The sequence below is a fragment of the Larus michahellis genome, chromosome 7, assembly GCF_964199755.1.
Source record: "Larus michahellis chromosome 7, bLarMic1.1, whole genome shotgun sequence".
In the NCBI taxonomy this organism is placed as follows: domain Eukaryota; kingdom Metazoa; phylum Chordata; class Aves; order Charadriiformes; family Laridae; genus Larus; species Larus michahellis.
This window is the reverse complement of record NC_133902.1, coordinates 60,341,104-60,358,018: the sequence shown is the minus strand read 5'-3', so window position 1 is coordinate 60,358,018 and position 16,915 is coordinate 60,341,104. Positions and strand designations below refer to the sequence as shown.

The 16,915-nt window shown below is 39.0% G+C and overlaps 1 protein-coding gene across 9 annotated transcripts in view; it reads left to right on the top strand.

Moving 5' to 3' along the window:
* CCDC148 (coiled-coil domain containing 148) overlaps window positions 1-16,915 on the top strand; it is an 80,683-nt gene that overhangs the window by 20,826 nt on the left and 42,942 nt on the right. For all 9 annotated transcript variants that reach the window (XM_074594422.1, XM_074594417.1, XM_074594419.1 and 6 more), the window contains 7 exons: window positions 5,834-5,937; window positions 6,549-6,631; window positions 6,788-6,951; window positions 7,213-7,308; window positions 7,402-7,583; window positions 13,850-13,988; window positions 16,117-16,323. In XM_074594422.1, coding sequence (XP_074450523.1) covers window positions 6,619-6,631; window positions 6,788-6,951; window positions 7,213-7,308; window positions 7,402-7,583; window positions 13,850-13,988; window positions 16,117-16,323 — 801 coding nt within the window. In that variant the 5' untranslated portion in view covers window positions 5,834-5,937; window positions 6,549-6,618. The remainder of the gene's footprint in view (window positions 1-5,833; window positions 5,938-6,548; window positions 6,632-6,787; window positions 6,952-7,212; window positions 7,309-7,401; window positions 7,584-13,849; window positions 13,989-16,116; window positions 16,324-16,915) is intronic.

Below are 16,915 nucleotides of genomic sequence, written 5' to 3'. Positions count from 1 at the left end.
TGATTTTTATATTATTTGTAATGTGAATAATTTTAAAATTCAATGATCACATTTCTTTTTGCTGCCCCAAGGAATCTGAGAATGAATAGGGATAACAAATTGCTGTGACATTGTTCAGCAAAAGGGGTCAAAAGATGAGAGTTTATCACAGTTAGCGTTACTGTGATTTGGACACGTTAATGCCAGAGCATGGAATTCCTTTGAATCAGAGGTGCAAAATATGCATGGATTCTGCTTCCCAAAAAGACAGGGAAAGTTTGTACATACTCATATTCTCTGCAAGTCTGATCTTAGAGAAGTTTAATAAATCCATGCAACAGCGGGTGGTGCCATATGAGTTGAAAAGAGCAAAGCAATATAGTATCTTAAAAAAGGAGATACAATTTTGAAAGACTTTTGGCCATGGTACACCCAACGTCTTCAACGATGTGCAAGTTAATTAGAGTACAATGTGAAGAGAAGAATTTGTAAACCCAAGAAAGAAAATGGAAAGTGGAAACCAGTCTCTAAATATGGGAGAGGACCGGGGTGAACACTGGTAGCTCTCCAGGCAGCCTCCCTGCATCCTTTACGCTAGGCATACGCCAAAAGTTATGACAGAGTTTTACCTTTGTAGAAGAAGGACCAAATATTAAAGAAAATGTAAAGAGAGAACCAGAAAGATTAAGATATAGCTCAGACGTAGCTAACTCTAGAATACTGCATATGACCTTCATCATTATAGTACACCGCCCCCATCCCCCCAAATAATAAAGAAAAAGAATGAACTTTTTTTTTTTATTTTTCATAAGAAAACCTAAAGGAGTTAAACACTTTCAAGTATTTTGAGTTCGGTATTGATTATACTTACTGATGTTAATACAAGTCTCTGTAACATAGGTAAATGAAATTTGACAACTTGATACTAGAACTAACTGCAGATAAACCACTTCGTATGTGAGTGGCTTATCTCATTCAGATTCATACATGATCTGTTCTAATTTGCTTAGCTTTACACTACCTTTAGACAAGCAAATGCAAGGAGGCAGATTGACTTCTGTCCTTTTCTTCTGCCAAAAACCTAAGGAGGACTTCAGAGCATCATTGTATTCTCTTTCTTATTCTTGTCTTTTAAAAATTTCTCCATCTTTATTTTAACAGAATACTAAAATCGATGATGTATATCCCTGCTTTGAAAAGAGGCTTTGTAAAAATGACATTCTATTCTTACAAAGCTTTATTTGCTTTATGCTTGCAGGAATGAAAATGTGCTTTTTCCACAGTATCAAGGAAGATTTTCTTTAAACACACAGGATGCTAGCCTGCTGGTCAAGGTGTCTCTTCTTTGGGTCATATCCCAAAGCAGAACTGTTGTATGAGACCTATGTTACGTTATGTCAACTCTCGGGTGCCTCGCTTATCTGGAATGCAGTTTACCTTTGTTGTTAATGTAGCCAGCAGATTTGTATTTAGCCTGGTTTATTAGCTTGGGTTCAGTGCTGCACGCACGCAGCTTTTCTGCCTCCAGAGGTGCATCTGCTTGAGAAACAGTTCAGCTTTCACGTGACGTGACAACTAAACCCTTAGGTCCTGTTGGACCTTGGCATGGAGCCGTTCAGGTGGCTTTGTGGCATGCTTCTGGAACTGGGATGATCTCAGCACTTGCGGACCTGAGGTGGCTGCTGATGCTTGTGTTGCAGGTTGCAGTAAGACGGACCAGCTGCTGGGTGACACCATGCAATTAGCAATCAGAGTCAGGTAGCGTGAGTTCTGAGACTGCAGCACTGGGGAAATCAGAGAGCGGCTTTGATAGCAGCCAGGCCTCACTGGGTAGAACCAGTCCAGTTAAACTGAGATAGCTTTAAAAGATGACGTGCTTGAGTGCCTTTGTATCTTGCTTCCCAGTGGGTCTTCTATGAATATGTATCACCTGGCTTGTCAGTCTTGGTTACATACAACACTGGAGAGCTGATGAATTTTATTTTTATTTTTTTAAATATCATGCCATTCTGAGGGGGTCCTTCTGATTGCTTCCAACATTACATACAAACCAACAGGGAAAACATGGAATATTTTTGTGAACAAGCTCCTTAGATGGCAAACCCAAATGTACGAGAAGACTGTGGTTCATCTTAGCTCTCATCCAGCTGTACACTAAATAGTTTGTTCACGATGTTGCAGTGGGCAGAAAATAACATATTTTAGTCTCAACAAGTTTGTCGTAAGAAAATAAATTCTTTGAAACCTATTTATGAGTTTAGGTGTTTTCCGTGCAGCTTATCATAAGGCTGTAGCTATTAAGCCACAACAGAATTTTAAGTGTTGCATTTCTTGTTTTTAATGGGACAGCCAAGACATGGATGTTCTTTTATGCGGGATTGTGCGTAAGTACTTGTGTATTGCAAGTAGCTGGAGCAGGGTTGGAGGGTGACGGTGGTTAGGAATAAATAGATTTTGGTTTTAGCTGTGGATGTCCAGAAATTCTTTGGATTTGTATTTTTAAGAACTTCCCTTTAAAAAATTTTGCTTTTTTTGAAGGAGAGTATATGCCAAACTGCCAGAAACGCAGATGCCCAACAAGTCTCCAGCCTCTCTGGAGCACGTGTTTCTGCCTCTGTATGTTTTCCTTTTCAGTTGTGTGGAAATAGTGTAAAATATTGATCCAGAAACACGGTGGAGGGCTAACTCCTTGGAAGAGTGGAACTGCTTTTAGCGTATAACTGTTTCCCTGATAAGTGTTGTATCTTTAGAAGAAAACAAAAATCAAATTCACAGAAAGAAGTGATTTCTGAAGAAACTGACACTGATACACATTCAGCTGAAATAGTTCCTTTAGGCTGAGAAACAAAAGAGAAGAGGACAGAAATTACCAATTTGAAACAGACCCCTCAGCATAATGTCATTTGGATGCTTTTTCAGGAAACTGCGAATCCAGTGCAAGGATAACACAGTTTTGTATGCGTAGGCTGTGCTAACATGGCAATTTAGTGTCTCTCCAGTCTTTGGCCGTTCCTCTGAACAGTTGCAATTTTGTGGATGGCCATTGTAATGAAAGGTGATGTGGAGAGTATAGAAACTATGCAAAATGCAGTGACTACAGTGTCTTGTGTGGATGACTAAGGGTCCAGATCAGATGATGCCTCTGGCACGTATAAAATATAATTCAGAGTCTTCATTCAGACAGTATGGCAGAGTTCAAAGGGAAATTTGCTGAAGACATACAGGAGTCTGATAAAGTTCTTAAAAAAAACAAAGATAATTTCCTTGAAATTCATGTCTAAAACATATTTAAAAGTTCTTTGAACAGAAGTTATTAAATGAAATATATTTGTTAGCAACAGAACCATGTACTTTTTTTTTGTTCTGATGCTGTTTCTTAAACCTTAGTAAATGAAATATGTACAGTACCAACAAGCATAATTTACTAGTTTACACTACTATCCTGAAGGCCATGCAACAAAAAAAGGGGTTGCTCATGCAGGTCTTTCCTTTATATTTAAAATAGAAAAGGGTAATATTGAGTGAGAGAAAACTTGCATACTTTCTTTCTAGTATTGCTTCCTTTAATACATGTGGGTGTAATATATCAAAAGTTCTGGCAGATATTTCTTCATGGATTTGCAGTACAAAATTCTACTGAATTCATTCAAGCTTTAAACTAATTTCTCATCATCTGTCTTTTGGTATTTCACCTTTTCAAGTGTTTTCCAACTGAGTAGGTAGTAATATATGCTGAAAGCTCCACAGAGTATAGAATGTGTCCCCACCTACTACTTTTTTGTTGCTGATTCAAGCTACCCAAATTCAGAAGTGCTGGGTTACTTCTCTATTGAGGTAGAACCAAATAAGCAAACGGTAAATCAGTTGACCATTTAAGAAAGAAAAATACAGCACATAAAGAAAATGCTAATATTGCAGCACTTATAGATAAATATCATTGCCGTTGCTATAAAATAATTCCAAGGCATATTAAACTTTATGTACAGATCTGTTTCAATTTTCATTTCCCATTAGTTTTGAAAATGTATTTTCAAATTACTTTAAATACAGCATTCTGTTTGCTGAAGTCTGTTTTTAAGCACCTAATGGTAATCAAGAGGAAGCTATAAGTAACTTTTTAAATATGAAAATGTGTAAGCAATAAAATAGGGAGACATTATCTTTGATTCAAAAGCATTGTAACATACTGATAGAAAGCATAAGCCAGGTGTTTTCAAACCGTTACAGTACAGTCACATATGCAGCTTCCTATAAACACCTTGTTTCTCAGTCACAGTCACAGAACCTCTCCATAGCACCTGTTGCAGCTTCTTACCCATCCGTGCCACTGCAGCAGGTTTGCTGCAAAAGCACGATGGATTAACCAAATTCTAGTTGTGGGTCTTCCTTGTGTGACTGTCTAGAAACCAGGTATGTTCAACCAGATACATTAAACTCATTCGTTTGAGAGGTGTAAATGCTTCTTGCTTCAAAATTTTAGGTATTTTGTTTTAAAGTAAGATTTCCGCTTTGGTGGTGGGTGAATGAGAGGCTGTGGTTCGAGAAGTGACGGGATTCTTGCTCACCTGTGCAGGAGTGCTGCAAAGAGAAGTTGTACAAGCACCTTCTTTGAGAAGGCTGCTTGGCAGCACCCGCCCCGGCGATGGAGGGTGGGCAGAACTCCCTGGAGGGCTTTGCTCTCCCTGTTCTTGCGCGTGTGAACACGGAGGGCGCGCTGTGTGGGTTGTCCAGCTTTCGCCAGCAGGAAAGCTGACGGAGCATTTGTAACAGGGCAAATTACCTCCACGTGAGCCAAGTGGCAAACTACCACTTTTGACTCAGAATGTCATTTCTTTCCTGAACTAGATGTGGAGTGGGATCTTTATTCATTTCTCCCTGTTCTGAACTAGGACAAGAGTTCCCAATTTATTTTTTTCTCTTGCCTTGCTACCGTTCTGCAGTAGAATACTGTATCTGCGTGAAGGAAAGTCTGGGGAGGAAAAAAACACAGGGTGTGTTTGAATTGTGGGAGCCTCTGGAATCAGAGCGGGTTTTGCAGCTGGAAGTTGGCTGGGGCAGGGACGAGGTCTGGTGTTAGGGAGGAAGGTGGTGGCTAGGTGGCAAAAGGATAAGGAGCAGGAAAGGAGCCGACTCTGAACTGAAATGTATCTGCTGAGAGGCCAGAAGACAGTCATGGTGGCGGGAGTACGGGAGACAACCGACTTGTCTCAGGGGTTTCTGGCAGCCACAGACTCTTTCTGATCTTTTTCCTTCATTGTTAGTTGGCCAGGCTCATCTGGCTGCCACTTATCAGCCTTTCCCTGATGACGCTTCCTCTAGTTTAAGTGGTAACTCCATCTATCTCAAAAGCACGTATTTCTATTTTATCTGAAGTTGGAATTGGAAGCAATTTTTTTGTGAAGCCCTCAGACAGTTTCAGAGCCTCTTTAATTGGATAGATTTTGAAAAAGCACTCTTTTTTTTAGTAATCAATTTTTGAAATTCTTTTTCTTGAAAGACACACTTTCACTCTTTCATCTTCTCATCTGTAAGAAAGTGTATTTTTCTTTCTCCTGCTCATCTTCTTTCCCCTTCACCTCCTGGGAAATAGGGATGGGAAAGAAAGGAAGAAGAAGGGAAAGAAGAAAATGGACTGCATTTTTTCACTTTCTCCTCTCATTTAATTGTGATGTGAATGTAATAATTTTTTTTCATGAAAATTGGTTACATTTGAACCTGTTATTCTTCAGAAAAACATAGTTTTGAAAAAAGCTTTTAGGTTCGCCATTCTGAAGTTAAAAGTTTCCACAGGAAGGCATTTGATGAAGCTATTGAGCAGATTCAAAATACTTACAAGCTTTAATTCTTCCTGCAGATTAAAAAAACAGAGCAAATTTCAAAAATTAACAAAGAGCAAACGCTGCTGAAACAGCATCAGCGAGTATGGTGGCAAGAGCATAAAAGACTGAGTGAGAACAGGTAAGAGCTCAGGAATCTTAATTAGCCATTGTTAAAGAAATACTTCAGCAGACGGATTCTGGTGTGGCACACCAGGCACTTAGGAGGAGAAGATTAAAACACCTGAACTGAGGATAACTTTTTGTGCAGGGCATGAGAGTTTGTGAGCTACATTGAAAGAGGTCTGTAGACATGAAGAGGACGTGTGAAGGGAGGGGAGAACAGAGTAGATGTTCTGCATGTTCCTCTCCATGAGACCTCGTAGCTGTTTAGTTGACCTATCAACATCTGAAGAGCATGTAGTTGTAGGAGTATCAGACATTTTCAGATACTTTTTAATTCCTTCAGAATCTGTCTCTAGATACGCATTTTGAGTTCCCACTTACAACAGGGAACATTAATAATGTCTGTGAGCTTGCATATTCTACATACAGCAGATCAATGAGAACTTCTTTGCTCAGAGGAGGGTGGCTTCCATATCACCTTCATGTCCAAGTCCTGCACTTCATACCTTCCCAGACAGAGAATCTCCCTTTTTACTTAATTATTAGAGTATTGGAGGTTTATCGTTCTTGAAAACTTAATGAATTAGAAATTAAAGCTGCTGTAAAACTCATATTCATACTTTCCAGGCAAAAAGCAGAAGCAGATATAAAGACTTTTCTTGATGAAGAAAGCCATAAGCACAATTTTTTTTTGGATATGAGGGACTTGGGTAAGAATTTTTTATTCATGTCTTGATTATTTATTATAGTCAAAATTATCTTTATTTGTTTGAGTTTTTAAATCCCTGTCTTGACAGGTTTAGAAAGCACAGTGCTGTGTAATATTTTGTGTGTTTGAGAAAGCTTTATGTTTCATTTGGATCTAGAGCATAAATTATCAAAGGAGCGGGATACATACCAAAAAAATACTGTAGTTCCTATCTGGCAACTAAAAGAGAATTTGAAATCCAGGCTGTCTGAAATGCAGTGTTACCTCTCAGAAGAATCTTGTCTGAAATCTAAGTTCAATCCAGTTGAGATGTTACAGCAGGTTGGTATTTTAACTTTATTTTTACAATTTATTATCACTGTATTTTTAGCATTTTCATTTATTTTTATGTAATACTTTGAGAATATAACTCACCTTCAGAGTATCCAGTAACCTCTGTACTTGCCGTAGTGCAGATCTGCTTCACTAAAATATGTAAAAGCACAGCAGTGTGGAACTGGAAATCAGGCTCTTTGTTTCTAAGTAAGAGCTTTCATATTACAAGAAGATAAAGAAATAACAGTAACATAATTCATGTAATAGATCGAACTTGTGAAGAAGCAACAGAAGGCAATTTTGGAATTCCTTATCCTTGAAAGTCTGGCTTTGGAAAGAGAGCTTGAAGACTATAACACAAAAGTAAGCTTTTCCTTTTAAGTTTAATTAGCAAATTTTTTTTGAGAGAAAGTATAATGCAGAGTAGTCTGCTGAGTAGCGTTTTTTTCATCACAGGCAGTAGTGCATTCTTTTGAAGAGAAAAATGGACTTTTCCTTGAAGTTCCTTCAGCACTACTGTCTCTGGAATGCCCCTATCCTGAATTGAAGACCTTACTTATCAATGAATACCAAAAGCTTGCAAGTGGGTACCAGTCCAAGCTTCAAGAGATTGATCACCAGTTAAAAGTTTTATATAGGTAACGACATCTGTTTCTGGGTTTCTTTTGTTGGGTATAAAGTAAATAACTACCATGTATTTTGTAATGTATAGATCCTACGGTTGCCTTTACCATTAGAGTTGGTTCTATTTTATGCAGAGCAGAGACTGGTGATGCAGTGCCCAGCTCGCTGGGGTTAACTAGTCGGTAACGGCGCAGCTGGGGGAATGGAGGCAGTCCTTTGAAATGCTCTCATCTGAAATAATAAGCAAAATGCTTTGTGGATTAAAGAACCAACAAGCTGGTGTGCATCAAATGTCCTCTTCACGTGCTTTTGTATGAATAGAAATGATTCTTTCTGTGTGGTAATTACACTATCAAATTTATGTCAGAAAAGTACAGTCTTTCTGAGAGAGATTTAGAATGTGCTTATCTATAAAGCAGATAAATAGGTCCACTCTCTTCACAAATTTCAGATCACTGCAGTAATTCTCATCACTAAAAAGATGTAAAAAATGTTATGTAGCTCTGATTGCGAATAACTGAGAGGAGGAGAGATTTTTCTGTAAACAAAGAAGTTCAGAAAGAGCATAAATATTCATAATGATCTAGAAATTTAACATATCTATATATTAATAGTATAAAGCTTAGCTTTTCTGCTGAGGCTAGCTTGGCTCCAGGAGATCCTGAGTTGCAGATACTGGGCCAGCCTTGACTTCTTTTTGCCATCTACTGATATTCTTTAGGATGGCATCAGGTTTTAATATTGGGTATAGGAGGGTCAGTGGAATGGTTTTGAAGCCTGGGCAGAAGAAACTGGGGAGAGCAGGAAAGTCCCTCAGTTTCTTTGGTAAAACAATCACACGCTGCTTCTAAATCCCCCTCTTTTTCTAGGTACACCTACAGGGCGTCACTTAAATCTTCTGCCGCTGCTGCTGAAATAGTTTGTGGGTGCTGAAACTAGAATGCATGTTACAGTGTTTATTGCTTTTAGAAACTGAAGAATTTGGGGTTTTTTTCAGGCATAATATAGGATTATAATGTTTAATAATCTAAATTTGCTACTTCTACTGCTGCTAAACCACAAATTTTTGCGTTTGGGAAATACCCAAGTCCTGAGTTATCCTACAAATTGTGGACTTTGAACTGATGTATTTGTTATAGCTGGTGATTCTCTAAGCACTACTATATTTTACCACAATTTCCAAGGATGTCTGAATTATTTAAATAACGGAAGAATGAATGGAGTATTGCATGTTCAGCACTGTATCCTCTGCAGCATCCTTTCAAGTGGATGGGATATTAGGACTAAGTCAAGTAAATTTGGTTCCTCTTTTCAGGCCCATTAACAGGATGTTTCTGGTACAACAATCGGCACTGACGTAATTAATGGTCGGGAGGGTTGACATCTCACTTGGTGGTATTGTTGTCGTCTGTCTGTCTGCAGATTCTACAAGAGAGCGGTGCATCAAGCGTACATTGCTATTGCAAAGGCTGTGTGGGGATTACAGGGTGGAGAGGGTGGCTGCCCTTCCGAGTTGTTTATATTCTTTAGAATGTGTAAAGCCCAGGATTAATGCTGGGTAAATCTATTTCAAAGGAAGCAGCTGCCTCAGGGTTGTTGAGTATAAGACAATTGCAGTGTTTCAGTTCTGAAATAAAATAAGGATTGTACTGTTTTCGAATAGAATGGTGCATACAAGAAAAGCAAGCACTACACTTAAAATTTGGGTCATGCATTCAGCCTTGTAAAAGTTTGTCAATATCTTGACACTGAAGAAGCTTGATACTAGCTTAAATATTAATGTAAAATGTGTTGCCACTTTTCGAACTCGTTTTAGATGATATCTTCCTTTCTGGAATTTTACAAAAGTTTAAGTGAGATGACATCTTGAATTCAATCAGGCAGAATATTTTGAAATTCTCCATGCATTTCATTGTTACGAATAGACTGAGCTGGATCATGCTGCTTTTTTTTTTTTCTTCTTTTTTTTGGCTATTTGCCTATGAGCAGCTGACAAAAGCTCAGTGCAGCTGACAAATTTTGGCACAGGTGACAAACCAGGACATTGGCACTCAGTTTGTCCTTACTTACAATAAACTACTTGTGGTCCTAGCTACAGCCGATTGTCCCTAGAGTATCTTCCACAAACCTTAATTTCTCTATCTCGTTTTAGCTGGCCATGAGAGGAATATAGGAGTCGGAGGGAACCTTGGGAGAGATGTGAGAGATAGGAGGCAGAAGCTGGTACATCTGCCGTTGTGTGCTGAGGCAGAGCAGATCTCCAGGCTGGCTTCAGACCACAGAATCTGGGGCTTTCCCTGCTGTCAAGTTCATGGTGTAAAGTTTCCTGACCAGGATGGATCTTACTCTGCCTTGCTCTTCTGCTAGGCAGAAGACATGTATTTGTTCACACAGCTGTATGGTCAGAAGTGTCTAAGGCAGATTATTGCAAAAGAGAATCTCTGCTCTTAGAACTATCTCATTACTGTCAGTAAAATAACGTGGTCAAACGGCACCATACTGAGGCGTGTCAGGACTCACAGGAGAGGATTACTGATTTCTTTCAGAAATTATAAGAGGTAGTTCAAAATCCAACCCATAGACTAGTAAACACTCTCTTAGGATGGCTGGTACTGCCTCTGAGTAAAGGCTAGCAGGGTTTTACGGTAGTTCTTCTAATAAACAAATAAATAAAATACTGGGTCTCGAAAGACAAGAATGCTAGGTGTTATCTTAAGAAAAATATTATTGTGCTCACTTAGTTCAGCATCAGTAGGAGTAGTAGCAGTGAAAGAGATTTAAATCATAGCAAAGAATAATTAATTTGTTCATTCAAGTTACTCTTCAGAAAGCCTATACCTCAGAATATCCAATTGTGACAGAGAAATTCTAAAATTAACAAATGAACTGATTTCATAGAAAAGCTCCCTGTAGAGAAAAGGGAGGAGTTTAAAACGTTAATTTCTGAGGATCAATCACAAGACATTTTTCTTCGAGGCAGTGAATGTTGCAGAAATAGCACACCTTCCCATCCCACCTCTGTGTCAAAGCTCGGGGACTCATGTCTTTGCAGAACTGTGTCTGCTGTTCCAGACCTGCCGCTTGAGGGTTATAAGGTATTACTGCAACGGTCCCCTCTTTGAAGGATTCCTTATCCCCATTTCACTTTCGGGGGCAATATTTCTTCTTTAGACTTAGCATGTGAAAAATACTCAGCTCAGCCATCTATATTCATTGTCTGTCATGGGAAATTTAAGCAATCACCTATAAAGAAACACTTTCATTGCTGTTCTGCTTTTGCTAATGTAATTTCACTTTTTATGTTGTCTCCAACATTTGCTTGGTAGTTGTCAGTCACTGCAAATAAACTTTTTACAGGAGCTGGATCTTTTCTCTCACCAGTTTTGAAGCCACCTACCTCTGTTTCTTTTCATGATGTCTGGATTTAATAGCAAACAGCTGGGTCCTAAAAATAGTTTGTCGGATATTTCACCCAGTTTATAAAAAGAGAAAGGAAAATGGGTGGAAAATGCGAATAATGGATATCTAGCTCACATAAGGTTGTAGAGGAAAAGCTATTTCATTCAACAACTTTATTCATTTTAGCCTACTAATGAGTCTGCAAGTCAGGATTATGCCTGTACTTTTCCTAGTCCTGAATCTGTATCTGCACAAGTGATGGGGAGCTCTTCTGTATGAGCTTGCGCTGCTGTGCTGTGATACAGCCCCACACAGCAAGTGCTTCAAGTCTTGTGTAAATGGGGAAGTCAATGGGCTGCAAGGTAGGGTATGACTTAGTGATGTTCTATCAGGGAGCAGTGCCCAGAGAAGCTGTGGCTGCTCCATCCCTGGAGGGGTTCAAGGCCAGGTTGGACGGGGCTTGGAGCAACCTGGGCTGGTGGGAGGTGTCCCTGCCCAGGGCAGGGGGTGGCACTGGGGCGGCTTGAAGGTCCCTTCCAACCCAAACCATTCTATTCTATATGCCCCGCTTACCGCCTTGGGAATGCTAGATGAGAGTTGGCTGGTTGGTGTTCTTCTTGTGAGAAGTCAGGTTGCTGTTGATTTCTGTTTTTTATTGGCTACGTTTTGTGAATTATTCTAGAGCTGTCAACAAATGCGGGTTGTGAACCTTGCTCTTGCCTGGAAAAGCAAAGACGCTTTTTAGCATCAGTGTGTGCTCTTTGTCCTGTGAAGTGGTACTGCTACCTGTGGACACTTTACTCTTTTTTTAAAGTTAATTTTCTATGTGTCGCTTTCACTTTACTCCATTGATAAACAGATAAGCTACTCAAAAGCACTACCACAGGGTGCCAGCTAAGAGTTAGTGCGTCAAACTAACTTTTTTCCCTGCAAAAAACCCTTTCATGACTGGAATCACTCTGTATGCAATACAAACATTATTACAGCAAATTACTGTTTTGATGTGTTTGTAGCATCAAAGGCCATGATAATGTTATTGGAGTTTATTGAAGGAGGTAGAATGTGATTTCTCCTTACCTGGCCATCTTCAATGTGGTGCCGTCTGCGTAAAAGACAAGAGTAACTTCTAACGTGTATTCAAAGAAAACAAAATAAAGAAAAAGTACACATAGAGTGCAAGAAACAAGGTGTTCTTTACTAGGGAATAGTGATTTTAATGTTTCCTCATATTTGGTTGTCATTAAGTTGCCACCATTCTGATCCTGGAATAATGACTGTGCTGAAAATGTTACAGTAAGCTAAGAATCATTTTTGTTTTATGAAAGTCAGAGGGTGAAGAATTGAAGTGGGGAGGAAAGAACCTCTGATCACTGGCTGTCTCCAGAACGATGGGTGACGGTTAAATTCCTCTTAAGACCATAACGGTAAAAACAAAGTCCGTTAGTCTGCCTGAAGAAAGCTGTAAAATGAATGCCTTTAGGTAGGTGAAGATGAGTGGAACTCTGTCCGAATTTATGCCAACTTCACGAAGCATGAAACATCAGGAAGTGCCAGGAGAGAGGAAAAAAGGTGACAAGCATGTCGTCAAGAGATTGGGTACCCTTGCCTGACGGGATATTACTTCAAAAATGGTTTGTTGAAATGGGATATTATGTCTTTGCATTCTTGAGATATGTCTATAGATGAAGCTTTCCATTTCTTAAAACTAACAGGGATGTCTTCTTGTTTCCTCCTTCAGTGTCCCAGGACATTGTACAACGGTGATGATACACAGTGGTTTTAATGTACAATGTTTTTTTAAATAAATGTTGTGTTAAACTGATTACATAGAATTTTTCTAATACTTGTGTTCACTGTTCTCTCTTTAAAAATAATGCTAGATCATATCGAAAAATCTAGTTTAATATTAATTACATATAAGCATCTCACAAAAAAAAAATCCTTTTTTCTTTTTTTTTTTAAATACCTGGTATTTCTGCCTGTGTAAGGATAAAGTTGTTCTAAGATCTTGGAGGTGCAATGCTATTAAATACCAAGACACCGCTGCTGGCTCAGGAAGTCCGAGAGCTGCAGACAGTTGGAGGCTGCAGGAATTTGCTGGGGGTAGAGTCATACAATTGCTGCCTTTTAATTTTCCCTAGGCTTTTAGTCACTGTTGAAAACAGGTCACTGGGATAGAGAGACCTTTTGGTCTGACTCAGTGTTGCTGCTCTTCCTTTAATGCTGAGAAGAAAAGCCCGACGTTAATCCCTTCGAGGCCAAGAGTTCAGATTGAGGGTAAAATCTAATCTACTAAATCCAAACCTGTGGAACTCTGCTTTAGTTTTATTACTTCTTGCTACTCTGATTTTCTGAAATACATGAATGCATACTTATTGCTACACCTCCTGTTTTAAAAAGCTGTGACTCTTATGCTTTGTGGATGAGTTTATGGCTGTCAGAAGTTTGTTTTTAAACTAGTTCCTCATTTAGCTACGTACAGATATTATCACTTCATTTGATTTTGATAATTTTATTTAGTGCTCAGGGGTGGAGGCTGATCATCTTCCTTTTTCACATTGTGTTTTCCGTGGGGTGTGACTATTCATTAGTGTAATGTATTTAAGAAACACGGTATCGCTCCCCAGTTAAAAGCCAGGTTAGGAAAGGAACAATTAATTTGAATGATGGCACAATAAATGGTCACATTAGAAAAGCAATATAGGTTTGCTTTGTTTCATTGAAGTAAATCTAAAATTCTCAGCTCTGATCCAACATCCAGTTTACAGGTTCAGGATTGTGAGCCCGCAGAAAGATTAGGCCTTTAACAATAAACGAGAACCAAACTCCTCCTTCTCAAATGTTAAATTATACTGGGGCTGATTGTTTTGCATTTCTATAGGAACATTGACTGGAATGAAGAAGATCAGTGGGTTTTTCAGACTGTTCTCAATCAGTATCCAAGCAATCTTGGGAGGAGGAGGACTTTGTACCTCGATGTGCTGCAGAGATACCTTCCTCACAAATCTCGGCATGACCTGGTCAGTGTTGTTTTAACTATTAGATCAATTACATAAATTCTTACATAAATCATGTAGTGGACATTTGTATTAAAGAATGTTTATCAAAGTTTTTTATTTTAAAATTTCTTAATGGTGAATTTTGTTCTGCACAGTGAAGAAGGGATGTCCTTTTCTTCAAAATGCACAAACTTGAAAACCTGTCGCTTCTTCAGAATGAGCACTGTGGAGATTTTATACTTCCACATACTGTTACAGCCAAATTCACAAAATTAGTTTGTTAGCATTGCTTTTGCTGTACAGTTTTATAGTTATGTCATGCTATTCTGCTTCTCTCGGTATTTTTATTTTTTATGAGGATGTATAGCTTTGTCGCACTGTCTAGGAATAGTTACTTTAATTGGTCTGTGGCACATATATAGCAGAAAGAGCAGAAAGTTATCTCCTGCTCTCGGGGAGAGGCTATTTTTATATGCATAATGCCTTTCAAATTGATTGCTGATTCCTTTTACACTCCACGGTGAATAAGCACATAGCAGCTAATAGAGAAACCCATTTCAAGGCCAGAACACTTCAGGATGTCATAAGTAAAGCAGGAATCTTTTTTTATCTCTGCAAGTATTTTTAGACCATCTACTTCCTTGTCTTTGAGGAGTGCCTGGTGCAAAGGATTGACAGTGAAGCGATACTGATAATTAGCGTAGTTTCACCTAAAATAACGTTCTTGTGGATTTCAGAACTTTTGCCTGTGAGAACTAGGCTAAATAATTACGTGCTTTGTACGATGTAGCTATATTTTAAGCATAGCCGTTATTAATGGGTATCCCTAATTCTTTGAAGGTTAAATTTATATTTTTTAAATCTTAAATGAAAAATCATAATTCTGCATTGAATTGATATCTCTTAGTATGTGTATTAGTGTGACAAATACAGAAATGTTAAAACAGTTCTAAGAATCTATTCTTAAAACATCTGTGTGACATTAGAATACTAAACCTAGAGCCTTCTGCGCCTTCTTCCCTCTGAAGAAGAATGAACAGTGGACACACACAGAGTGCTTGATCCAGTAGCAGCTCATCAGAGAGGTCTGGTTTTAGAAGTGCAGACTCTCCATCCCATTTCTTGCTCATAGGTTTCTCAGCTCGAGGTGCTTGCTAGTAAGGCTCACCTGAGTTTGTGGCAGCAACAAAGTCAATGTGAACTTCTGAGGTGGTGGCCTGTGTGCGTTTGACCAAAGAGAAGCTCCAGAGGTGGTGGTACCACTTTACGTCATCCAGCTATGAGCTAATGGGAATCTCTGTGAGCTAGGCACCAGGTGGGTCAGCATCCCCCTGTCCCCTGCCAAAAGCCTGGAAGTTAGCATCAGGAGTGGTCCTCTTGACATTTGTGAGCAGATAGCCATCTCTAGAATCTCCTTCATCCCTGTAACTTGTATTTTTGGGGATATAAGACAGGTCCTAAACTCTGCTGCCTCAGTCCGTGCAGCCTTACCTGTTACTGCTTTTGTCAAAGTCTTGAGGCTTGAATATCCTCAGGAACCTCACTGAATAGGGCCGAAGAAGGTGTATTTAAGATCAAACACTCATCATTTTTGTTAGGTGGTGACACTGATGGTGGCAGTATGCTGCTTGGCAAGCTAAACATCTATTTCCAGCTTTCCTGTTAGGACAGAAAAAGTGAAGCTAATTCTCCTCTGTACGGCATTTGTACAATTGCTTTAATTGGTGTTCTGTTTCTCTATAGATCTTAATTTGCTACAAAGAGCCTCAGCTTACAGAAAGTGCTCAATATGTCCGAAGATGTATTGAAAAGGACCTACTTGCATTTTATGTACTTTAGGGCAGGAAGGAACCATTGCATTTAATTCATTCATATTGCAAAAGCGTAGTTCAGAAAAGAGCAGTGGAGGGTCAGGACACTGAAGTGCCATGTGGCGAACAGGGATAGGCTGGGGTGGTGTCACTGTCCCGACACTGGGAGGCTGATGTGCACCTGGCAGAACACTTCTGGGCCCCGAATTGTGGATTCCGTAGGGATATTGGTGATATAATTAAACCAATTATATTCAAGGTTTGCAAAAACCTCTAGAATTATTTTATTTTATTAATGCATAGTTTTTAAACCTTTCTGAAATTCTTTACTTTTTTAGGTTGTTCACGAGAAAGCTTGGGATCGCTACCATTTCATTAGGAATCAGCGCAGAGTCTTGATATTAAACTGGGTTCAAGCTAGGAAAGCCTTTTTACTTCAGGCAGCGACGACTGTTGCGGAAGCCTCCGCTGCTCACGAGGCAGAAGTAGTGTTGGCTAATACCAGACAAAAACAACAGGAGATTTGTGCTGATCTGAAAGCGAAGGTAGGTTCAGTTATGAATCTAACACATGCAAATCTGATTTTCGCTGGTAAATTCAAAATGAAGTTACAGTGTTTAAGTGAAGAAAACCTAACTGAAGATAGTTGTCATAATCCGGTTTTTACTGGCCTGCTTGAATTGTTTTGTGCTGTTAGGGGACAAAAAGCAAACTATAATCTGCTGGCAGAAATCAGTATGTTTGTGAAGCTTGATTTGTAAATGCTTCTGAAGATGCTCTGTTTCATTGCCAATAAGGATCCTTGTTAGTGTTTCAACCAGCTCTTGAACTTAGTTTGTCTTTTTTTGGTTAAGAATTTGATTACCTAGCACACTTTAGGCATTACTATGAGTTTCATACTGCGGGTATAATCTCTGTATAGACTGCGATTGTGTTTGTTTTGATGGATTTTGAGCACCATCAAAGAGTTTGAACTGTATTTCAGTATTAGAAGAACAAGAATTGTTCTGCAGTTTACCATATGAGAGACTGTAAGCAAGCTACAGGAGTAAAGGTCTGGCATCATATTCCTTGTGTTTCTCTCTAACCTTGGCAAATCACAAAATATTTGTGTGTTTCTGCTTCTTCCTCAACAAA